The sequence below is a fragment of the Ambystoma mexicanum genome, chromosome 2p, assembly GCF_040938575.1.
Source record: "Ambystoma mexicanum isolate Mex_15411 chromosome 2p, UKY_AmexF1_1, whole genome shotgun sequence".
NCBI classification, from domain to species: Eukaryota; Metazoa; Chordata; class Amphibia; order Caudata; family Ambystomatidae; genus Ambystoma; species Ambystoma mexicanum.
In genome coordinates this window covers 822082835-822104327 of record NC_090923.1, presented here as the reverse complement: position 1 = coordinate 822104327, position 21493 = coordinate 822082835, and the positions used below count along the sequence as shown (strand labels likewise).

The following is a 21493-nucleotide window of genomic DNA, read 5'->3' as shown; positions in this document are numbered from 1 at the left end:
TTAATTTGAGTAATAGTAACATCTGTTGTTGAAAGCGGTAAGACACATGTTAGTTTTCCAACCATGATTCAAGCGGGTGACCTGCAGATTACACTATCAGCTCTGCAGCAGGTGCTCAGCCACTGCGCTATATAACAATGCTCAGCTCTGCAGCAAGCGCTCAACTACTGCGCGATATAACAATGCTCAGCTTTGCAGCAATCGCTCAACCACTGTGCTATATAACAATGCTCAGCTCTGCAGCAAGCGCTCAGCCACTGCGCTATATAACAATGCTAAGCTCTGCAGCAAGCGCTCAGCCACTTGCGCTACATAACAATGCTCAGCTCTGCAGCAAGCGCTCAGCCACTGCGCTATATAACAATGCTCAGCTCTGCAGTAAGTGCTCAGCCACTTGCGCTATATCACAATGCTCAGCTCTGCAGCAAGCGCTCTGCAGCAAGTAATGCAGGTTTACATTCTTCTGGAGCAGCTTGTGAGTAGTGCAGTTGCTTTCATAGGTCTGGGACTGGAGACGGTGCCTGCTGCAGTTAGAGCTTTTCGTCCACTGCATAACAGAGGGGCCACCTAACAAGCCAGGAAGGAGCTTTGCTATGAGTGGCCATTTCACACCCCCCCCCCCATTCTGGACGGATGTTCCTCCCCACTTCGTTTTTATTTTGCTGAAAGTGGCGGCAGGTCTGGATTTCACTCGTCCACCCCTAGGCCGGTGTGAGTCCTGGGAGCAGCAGCAAGTGAGCGAGGACAGCCCCAGAAGCAGGGGTAAATCACTTTGGGTAACTGGTTCATGTCAAACTAAAGTCGTTTATTGGCTGCACTCAGTGCAACGATTTGCAATGGAAATGAGGCATTGCTAGGGGTTTACTGAGGGGGCTATGGAGAAGAAGATCAGGGACTACAACCAAAAGGCTAGCTATCCCCGAGTCCTGGAATTCCCAGAATTAGCATGGCCCCGGATCATTTCCAGACCTAGCAACACCCCTGGCTACACTACTTAAATTGTTCCCATGCCAGGGAAGGATAGCCAAGCAAAGCCCCTTCACCAGAGTATCATGCAAGGTACAGATGGAGGCCTGCAACATGGGGCCTAAAGAAAGAGCATTGTATGGGACTTCTAGCTGCTAAGCAGGTTCACCAAGCGGAAACAGGAAAAAAAACGTTATGGTGGGATGGATGACAATGAAACAGAGACTCTGGGGTTGGGGGGCGATCTCTGTATCAAATGGAGCAGAAGACTGGTGAGGAAAGACACTGGGGGCTCAGGGGGAGGTCAAGAAGGAAGGAAGAGGCAGCTGGTCCGGACGTACCCACACAGCGCTGTCCATCGCTGGCCATCTCATAGCCCCAGTTGCAGACACAGCGGTAGGAGCCCACCAGGTTCTGGCATACGGCATGCCCGCCACACAGAGTGCTGTTTGTGCATTCATTGATGTCTGCAAACAAGAGGGAGAGCTGAGCACGCGGGGTCATGAACAAGAAATTGATCACGGCAATTATGACAGTGTGGCAGCAGACAGGTGTGTGCTCTGGTCATTAACAGTCTTCTGTGGTCATATGGGAGGGGACTGTTGCGATTATGTGACAGTGATTGATAGGGAAGGCTGCTGATGTGGTAAAGAGACAGGAGTCTTGTGTGGTTATGTGACAAAGAGTGTGGACATTCTTCGATCATGTGACAGGGACAGAGGAGTCTCCTGTTGCGAAACAGCAATCTCAGAAGAGAGATAAGGCTTTGACTTTGACCACATGACAGCCAAAAGTGCCCATAACAACAGTTAAAAGCACCTTTTACGGACCAGCAAACTACAAGTCTGCCAGTAGGGGCAGTGAACTACCGGCAGACTTGACCTGCCATTAGTTCAAGCCCCACCTGTCAGATTTTTCACAGAAGTACCGGACCGTTACTAACGGTGCCCGTGTGGAAATGTACAGTTCCCCGCTACCTGGAATATCCCGGTATTACTAGGATATCATACGGCGGAAATAGTACACAGAGTTTGCCATTAGGACAGGCTACTAGCAGCCTCACAATGAGGGCCTAGACTCTTATTGAAAAGATTTTGCTTAGGCTTGTAAGTAATCTGTATTACCATGTGTAGTAGGTGTAACCCGAAGGGGGCTGAACAATGATGGTGGCTTGGGCCCGGACCGTAATGGGGGCTGGAAGCACTGGCGCTGCTGGTGACTGACAGCACTGGCCCTGGTCCTAAACCATAACGTGACTGGGACTGGAAGCACTGAGACTGATGGTGACTGATTGCATCGGTCCTGCCCTTGACAGGGACTGGAAGCACGGGCACTGATGGTGACTGATTACATCGGCCCTGCCCCTGACAGGGACTGGAAGCACGGGCACTGATGGTAACTGATTGCACCAGCCCTGGCCATGACCGTGACTGGTACTAGAAGCACTGGCACTGATGGTGACTGATTGCATCGGCCCTGCCCCTGACAGGGACTGGAAGCACGGGCACTGATGGTAACTGATTGCACCAGCCCTGGCCCTGACTGTGACTGGTACTGGAAGCACTGGCACTGATGGTGACTGATTGCACCGGCCCTGGCCCTGACCGTGACTGATACTGGAAGCACTGGCACTGATGGTGACTGACTGCACTGGCCCTGTCCCTGACTCTGATGGGGACTGGAAGCACTGGCACTGATGGTGACTGACTGCACTGGCCCTGTCCCTGACTCTGATGGGGACTGGAAGCACTGGCATGGATGGTGACTGACAGCACCGGCCTTGACGGTGACTGAGACCCCCGGCAATCATTGTGATTGGAAGCACTGGCACTGATGGTGACTGATTGCACCGGCCCTGGCCCTGACCGTGACTGATACTGGAAGCACTGGCACTGATGGTGACTGATTGCACTGGCCCTGCCCTGACCGTGACTGGTACTGGGAGCGCTGGCACTGATGGTGACTGACTGCACTGGCCCTGTCCCTGACTCTGATGGGGACTGGAAGCACTGGCATGGATGGTGACTGATAGCACGGGCCCTGGCCCTAATGGGGTCTGGAAGCACGGGCACTGATGGTGACTCAATACAACGGCCCTGGCCCTGACCCTGACCCTGACCCTGACCCTGATGGGGACTGGAAGCACTGGCATTGATGGTGACCGACAGCACCGGCCATGACGGTGACTGAGACCCCCGGCAATCATTGTGATTGGGAGCACTGGTATGGATGCTGACGGGCCCACTTCTCAGTAACTATGACAATGGCACTGATGAGGACTGGGTGGAATGGTACTCTTGGTACTATTGGTGGGGCACAGGCACTGATATTAATAGAAGCATTGACACTGACAACTGGCATGAGTAGTGACAGATCTGGTGATCAGGCATGGCAGATTGGTGCGTTTAAAATCAAGATGCAAATAAAAGAGAGAACCCACCATCTACGGGTCCCTCTTGGCTACCTCACCTGCATGTGTCAGACAAGGTGTGCCCCTCAAGGTGACATCAAGAATCAAGCAGCAACATCTGGTTCCACATGTGGCGGCGGGTTGCTCGCAGCACTACGAGGCACGTGTGCATGGCCTATGGTTGACTGCAGAAGGACCCCACTCCGTACCTGTTGTCCCACCTTCCCCTACCATATTTCCAAAAAGGAGTGAGCGTAGCTTGACTTGCAACCCCCCAAACACAAGCCAGGTCTTCCTCTCCCAAGTGTCTCGGTGCAGACCCAGGCCTACAAAGAGCCACCATGCAGAGGCTCTCCAGTGTCCCGGTAGACCCTGTTCTCTTTGATGCAACACACTTCCATGTAACCAGCATCCCTGGACACAACACCGTTCCCATACACTATACTGGTAAAGAATACTAGGTCACACATCAGCAACCCCAATGGTCAGGGAAATCATTTGGCTGAGTGAGAGAGAACCAAATTGTTGGCCTTCAAAATGAGCAAACCATACAAGGTACACTGCTCATCCTAATCCAGTCACTGGGAGAAGCAACGTGCTTCCACTCCTGAGGTAGCGCCGCTTTTACCGCCAGATCTCCCACCACAGACCCAGGGTATGTGTCTGGTGCAAACAGTGTCTTCTCTTTTGTATTTCCCTTTGCGGGGCCACAGGCTATGGTGTGTGCAGATGTCACCTTTGGGAAAACAACAGTCACTTTGTAGACCCCTTTATATTGGAGTGGCATAATGTACACCAACCAAGGCAGTGTTTTTTCGGTTCTATGTGCTCTGGTCGAATCTTTTTCATCGCAGTAGATTTAGTCGAAATTGTTTTTTTTAACAGGAAGATTTTGCCGTAAATATATGTGGGAGGAGGCCCCTGCAGCCCCCCCCCCTTAACCACTTAAATTAATTATTCTCCTAGCCCCCCCTGCATATATTTACGGCAAAATCCGATGAAAATAATTCGACAAAATCTACTTCGGCAAGTTCTACTGCAGCAAAAACTCCCTATTCTGTTTTTTCTCAGTCAGATATGGGACATGGACCCAATCGAAACTGGACAGGGTTCCTGAGTACACTCCAATTCAGATGAATTCATGACCTCACTCCCAAAGAGTCAGTAGCAGCCAAGCACCTGGTCTCATTAGTTTGCCATGTAGCCAGCACACATGTGTACTGTGCATGTCTTTTTTAAATGCTGATGCACTCTTTCCATTTTCCCACACACTGCCCACATAAGCACTTTAACCAATAATCCCATTAGTAAAAATGAAACTCCCTGAGTTTCCTACACCTCTATTGATTCACTCACCTCTAGTTAAAATGCTCAAAGTGGCCTCAGAAAAACATACTTGTAGGTGCCCACTGGAAACCAGGCCCAAAGTGGCCTCAGAAAAACATACTCGTAGGTGCCCACTGGAAACCAGGCCCAAAAGTGGCCTCAGAAAAACATGCTCACAGGTGCCCATTGGAAATCAAGCCCAAATGTGGCCTCTGAAAAACATACTTGTAGGTGCCCACTGGAAACCAGGCCCAAAGTGGCCTCAGAAAAACATACTTGTAGGTGCCCACTGGAGACCAGGCCCAAAGTGGCCTCTGAAAAACATACTCGTAGGTGCCCACTGGAAACCAGGCCCAAAAGGGGCCTCAGAAAAACATGTTCACAGGTGCCCACTGGAAACCAGGCCCAAAGTGGCCTCAGAAAAACATACTCGTAGGTGCCCACTGGAAACCAGGCCCAAAGTGGCCTCAGAAAGACATACTCGTAGGTGCCCACTGGAAACCAGGCCCAAAGTGGCCTCAGAAAAACATACTCGTAGGTGCCCATTGGAAACCAGGCCCAAAAATGGCCTCAGAAAAACATGTTCACAGGTTTCCAATGGAAACCAGGACCAAAAGCTGCCTCGGAAATACATGCTCGAAGGTGCCCACTGGAAACCAGGCCCAAATGTGGCTTCGGAAAAACACGCTCACAGGTGCCCACTGGAAACCAGGCCCAAAGGTGGCCTCTGAAAAACATGTTCACAGGCGCCCACTGGAAACCAGGCCCAAATGTGGCTTCAGAAAAACATGTTCACAGTTTCCCACTGGAAACCAGGCCCAAATGTGGCTTCAGAAAAACATGTTCGCAGGTACCCACTGGAAACCGGCCCCAAAATGGCCTCTGAAAAACATGTTCACAGGTGCCCACTGGAAACCAGGCCCAAAGGTGGCCTCTGAAAAACATGTTCACAGATGCCCACTGGAAACCAGGCCCAAAAGTGGCCTCTGAAAAACATTTTCACAGGTGCCCACTGGAAACCAGGCCCAAATGTGGCCTCTGAAAAACATGTTCACAGGTGCCCACTGGAAACCAGGAGCAAAGGTGGCCTTTGAAAAACTTGTTCACAGGTTCCCACTGGAAACCAGGCCCAAAAGTGGCCTCGGAAAAACATGTTCGCGGGTGCCCACTGGAAACCGGTCCCAAAAGGGGCCTCGGAAATGCATGCTCGCAGGTGCCCACTGGAAACCAGGCCCAAGAGTCGCTTCTGACCAAAGGCCAGATGCAACCTCCTAAGTGCCCCATGTGGGTGCCCCGCTCGCACTTTTCTATATACATCATGTCAAAGAATGAGCCAAGGCTCATATTACCCAGATGGGCCCAGCACCCAACGCACCCACACCCACAACCCAACAGAAGTAAGTAGCCACAGAGCCCACAAAACCGTCAGATTTGAGGCTGGACGTCTGGACACGGTTCCACAAAGGGCAAATACATTGGACAGCAGAACTCCCACGATTGCAGTTTTTCCAAACAGCACCATTGACAGTACAACTGAACAACACACAACTGCCTACTCCTCCACCATGCGCATCTCAGCCACTCCACGCATGCACACATCTAGAACATACTGTGCTTCAAGGAAGCCCTTTGTGGATGTTTTTAAGTTTACGAAAAGCTGAAAAACATCCCAAAGTAAGAGCCAGGATGTCAAAGAGCGCCACGGAGTGTCCTGTGTTTAACATATGACTTCCAGTTGAGCAGCCTGAGACGTATTCTTGACCTTGCTGATGACATTATAATTGTCCTGGCTTACCTCTTGGACTCCCTCTTTCCAGGCTCCCAGCCCAGATTGGGACGTTCACTCATCCAATTGACAACAGAGCAGAAAGAAGAAGAGCTATACCTGTCCTACCCAACTATTGACCGCCATGTTTGGTCACGGATGTCCTTTAATCCCAAACCTTTTTGCCTGTAAGTATTTTGACTTCCAAAAAATTACCTCCCTTCCAACAACATCAATCGATCCACTGACTATTGCATCGTAATGGCTATTTTGGCGACACTGGACAGGGGAACGCAGCCAGAAAGAAGTCCCGCTTGTTTGCTGGTCGAGTTTTAGATTGCAGAGATATTCCCAGAAATGGTGGACGAAACTCTCTATGACTACACAGAACAGGCACTCCCTCTATGACTACACAGAACAGGCACTCCCTCTATGACTACACAGAACAGGCCCCCACGGGACATTTTAACTAAGACACATGCCCAATTGTGTGTGGTGTTTAAATGTTGCAGCTCTCAAAAACTCCAGCATAATGTTATAGACCACTCGCATGCTGGACCCCAACAATTTGTTGCATCACACTCATTTACCAGGGAAGGTTATACACAACCCAGTAGTTCAATGCTACTTCTCCCCCTACCACACTGGAGTTACACTGCAGAATTCAGGCATCTACGTTGTGTCTCGTGACATGGGTGTGATGTCCCAGCTTAGGTCACTAGTGGGACACTGGAGTAGCTGCTAGCTGAGCAAGGTTCCACTACTGACAGTTGGAACAGCAGTTGGGGGGTCTAGCCTGGCTGGTGGGCCCTGGTGGTCAGGACCAGGCCTGCACTCGAATCTGTAATCAATTGGCATACGAGTGCTTCCCTGCTGCTTGGCCCGTCACTCGCGAGTTACAGCAGCCTCATTACACTCTGCCGCAATCGCCCTACAAGCAATTCTAGTCAATGCACACTTCCAGAAGCATGGCCACAAATGCCAGTGAAACTCAGTTTAGGTGCCGCAAAGTTGACTTGAACACGTCAAATTTGCTGTCATAAAAATAAAACTAAAGCAAGAACAACCTAGGCAACATGCTCCGACCCTGCCTCAAACCAACCCACAACCACACAAAACAAAAACCAGGGCCATGAGCATTATACCCAAACAGCAATGCCCAGCCAAGTAGAACCATTGCTGGAATCCTGGCAACCTGCATAATCTGTTGCTCCTATCCTGCACTCACCAGCGTTGCAACATGAAGGTGCTTCACACCACCGTAACTCACCCCATGGTTACCCAGACCCACCCTATAAACCATATGACGATTCCCACTCCTAACCACTCCCATCACCATCACCCCAACATGAAGAAGGAGCAGTGAACTGACCATAAATACAAGAGGAGTAGGGGGACAAACCCCAAATAACTAGAATAACAGACAAAGCTAGCACCACAACCATAAAACACCACTCCCCCCAACACACCCATGGTCAATGATGACCATACCTTGCCGCCCCCTCTTGCACTCACTAGCTCAGTGTTGCTTGAATAGTTGTTACATGTTGCATTGCAGGGATGGGGTGTCTTTGCATGGCAGAAGAACCGTCACTGCGTCAATATTACACGGCCATGGTATTGGCCGTGTAGTTATGGTTAAGTTTCTATTTGTGATGTCATCTTTGATGTCCTGGGTGTTAGTCTTAGCAGTGCACGGTGGTGGCGCCAGTTATGGTTGCTTAGCTTACCATAACTGGCGAATTTCAGGGGGGTTTCAATTTTACTTGTACCCATAACGTCCTTTTAACAATATTTTTTTAATGAATTACATAGGTTTTTAGTAGCACAACTAAAGCATAACGTCCATTTAACAAAGTTTTTTCGTTGAATATAAATAACAATAGCACAGCATGCCCTGTCTTTGGGACACTCTCAATGACTGTGTCAGGTGTGTGAGTGTGGATGTGTGCGGGCATGCATGCAAGCAAGTTTCTTTCTCTGCTACTCCACTAAACACCACAATGGTTTTGGGCTCTGGCAGCGAACGTGAGCATGACCCGGACATTACTAACGACTGAGGCTATGGCACCTATGTCATATAAACACTCCTACTGTAATGAGTTATGGGTGGGGAACCTACAGGCTAAGCTAAAGTGTGTTTCTGTTTCGTGTCCTACATTGAGTTGGTACAAATGGGCTGTAGAGGCACAGTAAACATAGTGGCAGCATTTCACTTTGCGGTTGATTGCACATATCATATCAGACAGTGCCCCAGACTGTTTTTCGTCTCCAATGAACTCATGGAAGTATTTTTCTAGCTCATGAGAACGGTGCTGCATGATTCTCAAGACAGATATCTTCAAGGAGACGCTCCTCCTCAACACCTAGGCCATCACGTCGCCACCCCGCGCCACCTGACTTGCTAGACACCGTCTGCCCCTCCCTCCCCGCCACCATGAACATCTGCACCCCTCCGCTGTGCCCCTCTGTATCCTACCCCTGCTGTATATCTGTTCTGTTGTTATCTCCGAAAAAGTGCGCCGTTGTGCATTTGTACTGTTGTATACCTCTGTAAAGCGTTCTGTTGTTTCTCGAAGCTAGGTCCGTGCTCAATAAATACGATGATAATAATACTAATAATTCTAATGTGGAGAAACTCCCTGTTTACCTTGCTAGCGGTTTGACGAGTGGGACTGCTGAGGTACTGGCATGGAGTGCTCACACGTAAACCTTGGAGGAAATTGAGCCTTCTGGCCAGTTTACTGATGAGCCTTTGGAGGAACAACCAAGCCCTGTGCCCTCTTTCGTGGCCCTCCAGTCAGTGGATGAAGCATTCAGAAATGGTGTGCTCACTAAGAAGCCAGACCGGACCTTTTTTATGGGTGATTAGGAATGTGCACATTTTCCCTGTACACCAGGTGCCACTACTCCGCCATATCATAAATATGGAGGTGAGGCTACCTGCTTGCCATGGCCAGTAACAAAGGATCAGGAGTTCAAAGGGTTCTGAGATTCCTAATTGGATCCTGGCTGATTTGGTTAGTAGTTGTGCCAGTAAGACCCAAAAGGTATTTGGTGGTGGCAGAGTCGCACTGGGCCATACAATTGTCTCGGCCACCAATAAAAAAGTGACCCACGTTTGCAAATAGCCATTCATTCCTTTTGGGACAGACTGTTTGAATAATACCCAAGGGAGAGTAGTTGGATGAAGTGTGATGCAAATTGTGCATTTCAAAGAATATTTATTCAGCAACACTGGTCAAAACTACTAGCGGCAGAGTAAATGAACTCATCAAACTGACCCAAATGAACCAAAATAAGTAGCCCATTCTGACCCAAAAAACTAGCCCACATCAGCATTTTGTGTTTTTGGTTCGGCCATGGGCCTATTGCCCTATAGGCCAGTCCGAGCCTTTGTGGAGCAGAAGGAATAAGATGCATGGACGCATTAAACGGTAGGGGACAGGGCCTCAAAGGTGATGTACAGTCATTGGGATCATCAGCACATGCACTCACAGAAATCAGCTTTGCCATTGAGGAGAACATCCAAAGAAAGAGCAGCATGAGCTGTGAGTATGACTGAGAACCAGTGCAGGAGAAGGAGTTCCCATGGTCTTGTGGGGTGATATCACTGTGCAAATGCGGGCGGTGGTGATGTTAGAAGGGAGGACCCCAGGGGCTCCCGCGATGTCAGCAAGGAATAGAGTAACTGTCTGCCGCAGTCCTATCCCATGGGACCTCCTCCCAGCTAGCACCACTGCATGTGGGAGGGGAATGAGATACAGGCTTTGCATAATCGAATAGCGGATAAGTTCATAGTTTGTTGAAACTGTGATTACATTTAATGCATACTATTCTGTATGTACATTGTTCTCAGTTACCATGTAATATTTACTTAAAGTATGTTCTCCAAAAGGGGTATGTTCTGTGAGGCCCTTGCAACCTTTCCACCAACGACCCACATGCAGTCATCACTGGCAAGGATGTGCATTGCAGGGTTGTATGGGTCCGCCACACTATGCAACACTCTATAGCTATCATCCTCAAGAGACGAAACCAGGTGACTCTGCATCTATAGGCACAGCGTGCATGACCGACAAGGGGAGCACATTCCCTATATAGGGATGCACCCACCTTCCAAAGGATGAGGGTCACATCATGGAGAAAGAGGCTTTACCATTACCACACGTACCCACACATCCTCCTGAAGCCGTTGCGCGATATCCTGCGTCACAGCGCGAGACACATTTGAAGGATCCTGCCGTGTTCTCACAGCGCTGTGTTCCACAGCGGGAAAGCGTGGGCTCCAGGCACTCATCCACATCTGAAAAAGGGATCCATTATAGTCACACCTGCATTATTGCCATTAACACCGAGCAAGTTAGAACTCTGAAAGCCTTGGCTGTTTGAACTGAGAGAATTAGGAGCTTCTGGCATGAGAGACAATGGGCAAAAGAAACAAAATGGCGGTAGATGACTTGGTAATATATTCGTTAAAGAGAACCCTGAAGGTTGGGGGAAGCTGGAAGGTAACAGAGGAGATATGGGGATCCTAAAGATTTTGAAGGAGCGGGTTTAACACATGGGAGGGAGAAGACCTTATAAGAGACTAGATGAAAGATGTGGCGGAGAAGGTATGATGGAACAAACATGTAGACGTTTGTTCATAAGAGAACAAACACATAGGCAGCACAAGAAGGTATTACAGAACAAATGCATGGGAGGGAAAAGAGCACACAAAACAAACATGATGGAGAAGACATTGGGGCTCATTACAAGTTTGGTGGTATTTCCACGGTAAATCTGCCAATATCCCACTGTACTGTAATACCATTATTGCCACTTTGTCCGGCAGTATTACCACCAGATTACAAGTGGTGGTGGCAATGTTAGTCCCTATTTAATTGGAGTCAAGAGGGGATTTTGGCGGAATTACTGCGGTGGTAATTCTACCAAAATGTGGTGGAAAGGTGGCGGCTTCACCTCCAGCTAATAGCTGGAGGTTAATTGTTCAACCTACTGTGAAACTCACAGTTGGGTGGTGCAGTAATGTGGTAGTAATGGTACTACCACTGCATTTTAACCGCACAGTTCAACTCATAATGAGGCCCATTATATGCAACAAGGACAAGGAAGGGAGAAAATGGAATGATACATCAGGTGCTTAGAGGTTACCTAGTCCTGGAAGAGACCCCACTGTTTACCTTGCATGAGTGGGAGTGCTAATACAAGGGTCAGGAGGATAGCTCAGGGGCAACGCGTTTGTCTTAGTAGCAAGACAAGGCATAGCAACACAGATGCAAATCCTGGTCTCGTGCTTAGAAACTGGTCTCCGGTATTGAGTGTGTTATAAAAGAACATTTATATTTATGCAGTGCTCAGTTAATTGACCTTCCTGCCCGGTTCAATGGCGAGCCTCCTGGCAGACAACTAGGCTCTGCCCCCTCTTTCGTGAGACACCAACTCTCATTGTGAATACAAATCCATCAGCGCTAATAGGTGGTATAAGAGAACATACGCACCTGCGGGTGAAGTTATTACAGAAAAAACATGGGAAAGATAATGGGGTACATGAGAAAAAACGTACATTTGGAGAGAACACATATATAGCTGCAGGGAAACCATGAGAGAACGCAAACACAGGGAGATATAATATGTGCAAGGAAACACATGCATAGGAGGACGAAGATTGTATATGAGGTCTAACATATCATAGGGGTGTAAAAAAGAAAATATAAGTGAACAAACACATGCGAAAGAAAGAAAACACAAGGTAAACACCAGGAAGAATATAGTTTAGTGTAAAGGAACAAACTTGCAAGAGAGTGAAGTTATTGCTGAACCAGCACATTGGGAATGCAGGTTGAGGAAAGAAACGCATTCCTATTTAAGCAATAATCACCCATTCCATGGGCTGGAACGGGTGATAGCCTGGGGCAGAGTTAAAGGCCTGAGCACAGCGAGGGCCTTTAACGAGGGTTCCCAGTGCCAATATCACCCATTCCAGCCCACAGAATGGGCGAATATTGCTATTAGCAACTCAGGTTGTCCATCCGGTAACCCGGGGTACTAAGACCAATGGCTGTCCAGTCATTTGGTCGAAAGACATTTGGTCGAAAGACAAATGGTCGACGGAATTTGGTCGAAAGCCAAATGGTCGAATTTTTTTAAAATGTATATATATATTTTTTATGTTTTCGTTTAGGGAAAAAAAGGTTTTTTTAGAAAAAAAGAGGGTTGGGGGGCGGGAGGGACCCCCCCAAAAAAAAAAAAAAGTGAAAGTAGAAAAAAAAAAAATTCGACCATTTGTCTTTCGACCAAATGGTGTCGACCATTTGTCCTGTCGACCTTTTTTTTTTCGACCAAATGACTGGTAACCAGACCAATGTATTTTCTTTCAATTAATGGGTCATCTCGCACCGTCCCGGTCACTGAAAGAAAATACTCACACAAGATGGCCACCACAGAGCTAGGAGACAGGGCTCCAAGCGGAACCCCTCTTCCATTTCCATTTCCATGGTGGCCCAGCAGGGAGATGGAGCAAAGCAGAGATGACGGGCGCCACCATCGCAGTAAGGAGGTCATTGGGACAGGGGGTTGGAGAGACAGGAAAATGGATGGGAAGGGAAGGTGGGGGGAGGGAGGAAGATGGTGCTGCAGGGCACCGGAAGCAGATGTCAAGTTGCTTGGAAAGTCGGCTTGGATCGTGGGATTGAGCACGCGATCAAAGCTACCTGATTGGTTGCTCCCCCGCCTCAGGTGCTAATTATATTTGTGCTTCATAAAGCGTGAACTTAGGTTGAGAGAAACAGAGCGCTGTACATGCAACAGAGGGAGCAAGATGCGTACATTTAAACGACAATCCCAGAGCAGTGGTAACAAACAAAGGAAGAAAGAAGGCATAGGAGAACAAATGGAGTGCCTGGATGAGAGATGTCATGGCACAAGTGAGGAAGAGGTGAAAGGTTAAGTGAATGCACTGGGGGAGGGGCATGCATTAGAGAAAGCATTGTGCGCGGGACACGGTGTGGGAGAATGGACGAGATGGAAGAATAGAGTTAGTAGAACATGGTTGATGTTGTAAAGAATACAGGTAGGAGGTTGGGAGCGAGCAGCAGAGGATGATGCTCATAGGAAGGAAGTGTGAGTTCCACGAGTGGGAAGATCCTATTGGCTGAGCGGAGTGTGCATGACATCATTTGGAAGCATCACGCCGCGCAGAGGCGTAGACAAGGTAGGGCCTGAGCGGGCAAGGCCCACCCAAAATCTGTAACTGCCCACTCAGCAGCGCTGTGTGGGCATTTGCATATGTTAATGTCAATGCGGTGGGCCCAACTACAGTATCTTCAGGCCCCACTTGTTTTACAATCCTGGTTACACCTAGTGGTCTTGATAAATTACACAGAACCCTAGAGTGGGGTAACACCCACAAAGAGGTTTGGAGGAGGCAGAGAACGAGTTTGGGAGTGCAGAATATTCAGTAAACCATAGCAGAGTGCGCGTGGGTAGGCAGCTCGTGGAAGACGGGGGCTTGAGTCCTTGTTCTTGGCATATGTCTTCATATTTTACAGACACACTCGCGTTTCTAGTGTTTTCCCCAGATCCTGGGTCCTCTTTCCACCCTACTATGACAGGTAATAATCATCGTCCCGGGACCATAGCTCAGCGGCAGCGCGCGTGTCTTGGAAGCAAGACGACACGAAGCAACAACAGGTTCGATCCCCGGGTCCGCACTTAGAAACCTCTGGGTGTTTAAGCGTGTTATAAATACGTAACTAAGACAAAAAAACACAATTACGCAACTAAGAAAAACAAACAATTCCTGTAACAGCGCCTCGATGCCTGCGGGCTGTGTGAGCGCTTTATAAATGTTAAACAAATAAACAAATAAATAAATAAATACATCTTATATATGCCTGTATGAAACCTGGGTGGGTTTGCAAGTGGAGCTTCTCACTTGATTGATGGCATAAGATGCCCAGGCGAAGAAGAAAGACATAGAAACTCACCCACACATGCTGCCTTATCTTCGTTGGGCCTGTATCCGGTTGGGCATGCACACTCGAAGGACCCCTCTGTGTTGGAGCAGCGCCCCCCTGAACAGACACCTCCTTGCCTGCACTCGTCCTTGTCTTTCAAAGCAAGAGAAATTACAAAATCCTTACAGACAGTGCCTAAGCAGTGGTCAAAGTATACAAAAAGAAGTAGTGGAACTAGATTCCCTGCTGGCCTGTCCCCGCTCCCCACAAACCTCATCGCCAAGCCCCTCTCCCACCTACGTGCAACCCAAACCCCCAAACAAACATCTGCTGTTTACGGGATTGTTCAGTGCAGTAAGTTTCAACTTCTCCCTACACTTTTATTTTAAAACAAAATCATTCCGGAACGGTTTCTTTTTAAAATAAAAGTATAGGAAGCGTAAAATGTAAAAGAATAAAACGAGAGGGGCACCGCTCCCAACCGCGCCCGCCCACTTCGACTAATGGAACTAAGTCTGAGACAAGTGTGGGTGCTCAGAAATAAGTGCAGGGGCTGAGCCCTGGCAAACACACCCACAAATTAAGCTTAGATTACGGAAGACTACCATGTGAGGCTAAGAGAGTTTGGAGCTGTTGTTCATGATTTAAAAAATGTATCACCCTGATGTTTGCTGCTGTATATTTCCCAGATATTAATCGTGCTGTGGATACATTCTCTTACCTCTTTGTGCACAAAGAAATACACCATTCTACTTTTTTACTTTTTTACTGCGGTTTGTAGGATTATGCCACATATGCATGGGCTGGAGTCAGTGGCCACAGAACCTCTGCCGCGCCTCTTGCAGGGTATTAATGATAAAACAGACTTTAAGCCCCACAACGCCACCCAAGCTGCCAGAGAAAATAACCTCTAATGCTTATAGCGATCACCAAAATATGGTCCAAAAGAATTGGGGTCATTTCCCAAAACCCCAGATTGATAACATTTGCGGTAAAAGTGTCAGTAATGATTACCGCCACTTTTACCGATATGCAGGTTTTTTATAGCATTGGTCAGAGGGAGCTGAGTGGAACCCCCTTTCCCGCTTGCGAGACAAATCTGCCTGGTTTACCGCCAGAATAACATTTTAATTCCGGTAGTAAACCAATGGATTCCCATGGAATCCACTTGAATTTACCACGTGGAAAAATCAGGCGGATAGCACAGAAATCCATTGTAAGTGCTTCCCTCAATGGTTAATAGTGGGAGACATTTATCTTTTCTAAACATATGGTGGAAAAGGGAAGAGTTAACACGATTTTGCCTGTTTTCACCTTTTACTTTTTGACAATGGTGTTGAAACTTTAAAATTACACAAAAGTGCAAATGTGAAGCCGGTTCCCTCTGCGCAATTGCAAAGTTCGGGAACATGACCACCAAAGCATCTACACCCGGACCATTCAAGAAGGGTTTACTTCACAAATCATTCTGGTGGTTCCACTCAAGAAATGGTCCTCTTGTACTAAATACAGCTATGGGCTCCCATCCTATTACTCTTTCAAGGGTTGATGTATTCATCCCAATTCATCCCAATAAATAAACTAAACTAAACTAAACGAAATATTTGGAAACACCAAAGAAAAGGGTTTGGTGGCAGAAAGAGGCTCAATTTTTTGTCAAATAGTCTGCAGAAAACATGGCAGAACTGCGGTGCCTAATAGCGGGCGTCGCAAGGATGGAGTCGTCTACATACTGTGCAAGAGTTTGGGCTGCAGGGACTTGATTACCCTCAGGCCTTTGTACACAATATGAATTGATACCATGGAACTACTATTTTTAACAGAAGAAGGCAGAGTGATTCAAGAACTCACCAATGCAGGTTGTCTCGTCCGCGGTGGTGGTGAAGCCCTCTGCACAGAGGCAGCTGTAGGAGCCCTCGGTGTTCAGACACTCCCCATGAGGGAAGCAGTATTCACTCTCCAGGCACTCGTTGATGTCTGTAAAATGGAAGAGGAAGAGGGCTGGTTGGCGGAGCATTCTTCTGAGATGTCTTTTGGCTTTCAGTTTCAGTCTTACTCTGCTGCAACCTGGGTGTCTCAGCACTTCCTTCCCTCTCTTGGAAACATAAATGGTTTACTGCACCTTCTGATTTTCCTCCTTCCAGAGACAGACATGGGTGTGAGTATAACACTGTGAATGGGGGATGGATGAACATGACACAGAAAGCACCACTGACTTCCTTTCCACCACAGTGTAACTGCTAAGACACAATGGGGGTCAATTTCTCAACCACAGGCTCTGTAAAAAGTGGTGGTCAGAGCAGTGGTAATCATCAGTGCCACTTTTACTGCGGGTTTGTAGGATTTGACCTTAAATGTCTGCCCTTTTCCAGCCCCACGTGACAATCCGTCTGTTTTACCGTCAGCACAAGCTTTTCATGCTGCTGATAAACCAAAGGATACAGTTGGAATCCACCTTGATTTGCCACCTCGTAAAAGAAGGCTGATTCCATAAGAATCAATTGTCAAATGCCTTCTGCAATCGATCGTTTCAAATGCAACCGGTTCCCTCTGTGGCAACATAACCTCCAAAGTCTGGAGTTCAAGGGCTTTTGGTGTTCAGTGAAATGGTCTTTCTAAACCTAACTGTGGCACCCCTGCTGCACACGCGTGCATGCAGGGACTGGCAGGAATGGTGGAGACAGCCGGGAGAAGACGGAAATCGGCTGTGAGGTGAGTGTTTGTCTGCATGCCTGTGTTTATGTTGTGTGTTTTGGCGTGTGTGTTTGTGTGTGCTTGAGAGTGTACGTGTATCTGTCTGTGAGAGGTGTGGGCAGGCATGGTTCTGGCATAGAGGGGCGTGGGATTAAAGGGGTATTTGATGAGGAACCCCCCCCAATTTTAAGCAGGAGGTTGGTTTTCAGGATTGTGGGGGGCTGAATAGTGATATCATTTGAATAATAAATGCTGCACCAAATTGGACGAAAGAAATTGTGCAGCCTTTAACATTCCAAATTATCACATAGAACCAGGCTTTTTCCAGCCTGATCCTTGTCAGCTCGCACATCATTTTCCCCACACATACTATTCAGACATCAGAAATGTGTTTTCTCTAGTCACCTTTTTGTCCTCTTTGTGAATTTCGCAAAGAGACGGATCAAAATCGTCTATAACATCAACTCAGTTTTCATCCCCAAGCACAGTAGGAAGTTTGACATTTAGCCAATTATTGAGAGTGAAGCGTATTTAATCTGATGGGGATGAAATCACTAAACAGCTTTATCAAATGACAGAGATTTTTGGAACAGGGATATTTAAATACCAAATTAGAATCAGCAAGCACTAAGGTGAACGCCAGATCTATGTAAGGGAGGCATGGTATCACAAGTGAAGACAGACACAAGAGATGCACGGTTCAAGGGTGTTTATTGAACAACAAAGTTTGGAAAAACTCCGATCTGGCCCTATATCTAAAGATGGGAGAATGCTCTACCATCAAATAATAAATAACACAGTCCTAGTCAATGGGCCTCTTACAAGGTTGGAGGTAACCATGCCGCTTTTAGCGGCATGGTTGCCTCCATACCGCAATCCGGGCCCGGGTTCCTTGAATGAGGAATTACCGGGCCATCGCAACCTTGGCGGACCTGGTAATTCCCCGTCCGAGGAACCCGGACCCCGTACATCCCCATTCGAGCCCCCATAGGGCTCAATGGGAATGGGGATGGAGCTAACAATGACTGGCCCGTTGTTAGCTCCCTGGTCCCCTCGCGAGACCCGATAAGGACGCCTGGTTTTTCCAGGCGCCCATTGCGGGTCCCGCGAGGAGACCTCTTAATAGGGCGGAACGGGTTTACCGGCACCGGCACCTTTACCGGTGCCGGTAAACCCATTCCGCCAACCTTATAGTGAGGGCCAATGTCTTTGTCAAATCAAAGTGACCTATACAAACAAAACCTATTGCCTGCCCTATCTCTTATACAAAAAGTGTGTAAAGTGGAATATGTAAGCAAAGGAATATCAGTGTTATAACATAAAGGATCAAGTTGGCTAAGACAGCTCTCCTCTCCACGTTGGACAGCATAAAGTAAGGTGGCCCCCGTAGACAGGATGACACACTCTGGCTCAGGGACTCAAAACAAAGGCAGTTCAAAACATGGATCGAAGCACGCCTGGACTACCACACTAAAGTCACTTATTTCAGCATTCCAAATGTTCTTTCCCAGTTCAAAAAAAACTTCACAGTTCAACATGAAGTTTACATAGGTCTCCCTCTATCGGGCTCGGACCTCTCAAAGCTTTAACAGTTCATGTAGGTCTCCCTCAGCCAGGCTCGGACCTCTCAAACAAGTACCTGATTCAACATAGATCTCCCACAGCCGGGCTCAGACCTCGCAATCACAGCACTTACAGGGGTTCACTTCCCCAAGCTTGATTATCATTTGTTGTGGTTCCCTTCTCCTAACATATCACACATCCGGTCTCCCTCAGTCAGGCTTAGACCTTTTACTGATGTCAAAGCCTTTGAATGTGCAAGGCTTTTACTATAGACCTTTGCAGGACCACTTTGACTTTCTCAAAGTATGCTACAGGTCTCCCTCTGCCGGGCTTGGAACTCTCAATCACTCACAGTTCATCACAGGTCTCCCTCAGCCGGGCTCGGACCTCTCACTTTGCAACTCAACATAATTCACTTTCCTTAGGCTTGCTTCTCTTGCCTTGAAACCAAGCGCAGTTCATATCCTTTAGGCTCACATCAGTACTTGCTCAACAGAGACTTTCGACTGGGCACTGTCTCTATGCTGGACCATTCTGTTATACTGTATCGCTATTATTCAACACTTGTTCACTTCACTTCAACTCACCGGCTGTGTTGGTTTCTTTGTTCGTATCCTTGATTTGGTAACCAAGGACGATACCACAGCTCCGGCTTCCCTTCACCAACTCGGCCGTTCACCCAGGAGGGGTGCTGGTATCTTTCAAATCCATTGTTGGAAGCACTGTTCTCGTTTGCTCTGTCCTCTCAGGAGTCTCCCTCAGCCGAGATTGTACCCTTCTTTATTTGCCAATTTTTAAAGTCTTTGGACTTCATGTCCCAGAATGCACTGTCTTATTTTGCTCCCACTTTTCCAGCTCCCCTATACAGCAATCCAGGGTTTTGGGAGCTGCAGGAGGTAAAGGGGATACCTGGTTGAGATCAGGGTCTCGCCGCCTGCGCGTCAAAAGCCTGGGATTTCCTGTTTTGCCCAGGGGAGGAGCTCTGGTGTGGGCACTGCCAGGTAACCCCCAGCTGCCCCTGGTTTCGCTTCCTGGAGTTAGAACTCCCTCACCACACTGCAGCCTCCCCTGTACTCACAGGCCCAGCAATTAGGCAGGCATTCTTCCTCCAGGCCTTACAGGGTCTCACCAGGCTTTACAGAGTTCACCAGCTCGAATTCTCTCCTCTCAGCCTCTGTGTAGCATCCAGCATCCCCAGCTCACTCAAAGTGTGTCTGTGCGCTCCACCTTCTATACTGACTGAATGATTGAAAAGGGAGGCCTGACCATACCTGGCCTCATTATCGGGACAAAATGGCGACTGCCCATAGGAATCCCTGGTATTCTCTATCCCAGGGAAGTCCATCTACTTCATGTAAACCTCAAGGACGACTTGTAAGTACTTTAGAGATGGGACAGATCTAGTTACCATCCACTTTTATTTACTATTCGTTTATTCTAAGTTTTGCTTATTTCAGCAATAGCGCTACACATTTGGACACAACAAGGATATAACGATACATGGCAAAGTAACCAGGAAACGTATATAGGTGCTAAAATCATGACTGTCACAAGCATTCTCAGATGGATTGCTCATATTAGGTTTAGTTTTGTTTTCAGTGTTTGGGTATACACTTATCAATTACACATTTTTTGTTAATTCAGTATGTTTTGAAATGACACTAATTGCACTATATGTTTGGCATCAGATGCCATGTACCCTCGTGAAGGAGGACACATTTTGAAATGCATTGGAACTGCACATTTTTCCGTCTTTGTCTACCATTAAAACACGTAATACTCCACTCGCTACTTGGATGGGCCTTTTAGATATCATGAGTGATATTCGTAAACCGTATACGGAATTTAATGTCACACTAATGAATTAACATCTTCTATGAATATTTTTCATAGTGATTGGATATCTGGCAGGTGCCCGCCACACTCAAACCATCCTTTTTGTGAATTTGCCTTTGTGGTTGGACAGGCCTCTTGTTTACAGAATGTCGAATGTGAAATTCAGAGTATGCCTGTGTGGATCTGCAAACCGGTTTCTTGTCAAATCTCTCCTGAAGATTCAGGGTCAGTCAGTCCCTATACAGCGTTATTTTTCATTTTTTGTATTTTTTGTATTTTGTATAGCTGAATTATTCAACTTTTACAATTTAATACCACATTATAATCACGATAATATTTTCTCACAATGATAACGTTTCATTAAATAGAAAGATAGTCATCTTTTATCACATGAATTAGATAAAATAAATACAAGTTTTACAACACTTACAAATTCAAAGAGAGCCCATAGGAAACTACTCAATCTAATAATAAAAAAGCATACAAACATTTAACAGTTGCTAACATTTTGGCTATGCCACGTTTGCCAAAAATGATACTCCACCCTACGTCCTCTGATAACATTCTATATACAGCGTCATTCCATTCTAACCCCTAAACTACAGTAGCCCGTCAAGTGGCACAGCGAGTAGAGCGCTCGCTTTGACATCCGTGCAGAGTCTGCTAACGCAGGTTCGAATCCCTGCTTTTCATCCTTCCATAAATGAGCACCACACACAGTGGGTAATAATAAGCAGCGCTCAGATACCTGAGGGTTTGTAGCGCTATATAAGTGCCAAATTATTATTATGAGGTCAAGAGAAGATACTGTAGCTGAGCCTTTTGCCATGTTACATGTAATGCACACCTCCAGACATGATGAATCCTTGGCATGGTCTTGGCGGGAGCAAAATACGCAAGCTAGGCTTGGCAAAGATGATGCTGTACCGGGCATGCAGTGAAACGTAACGGAGGATCTCATGAGACCATCTC

General features: G+C 47.4%; 1 protein-coding gene across 4 annotated transcripts in view; it reads right to left on the bottom strand.

Moving 5' to 3' along the window:
- The window catches only part of LTBP4 (latent transforming growth factor beta binding protein 4), a 1283510-nt gene that overhangs the window by 114751 nt on the left and 1147266 nt on the right, over positions 1 to 21493 (bottom strand). For 3 of the 4 annotated variants that reach the window (XM_069644515.1, XM_069644516.1, XM_069644519.1), the window contains 4 exons: positions 16280 to 16405; positions 14459 to 14581; positions 10642 to 10773; positions 1308 to 1433 (listed from right to left, as the gene is read on the bottom strand). In XM_069644515.1, coding sequence (XP_069500616.1) covers positions 1308 to 1433; positions 10642 to 10773; positions 14459 to 14581; positions 16280 to 16405 — 507 coding nt within the window. The remainder of the gene's footprint in view (positions 1 to 1307; positions 1434 to 10641; positions 10774 to 14458; positions 14582 to 16279; positions 16406 to 21493) is intronic. The other variant, XM_069644518.1, reaches the window with a different exon arrangement.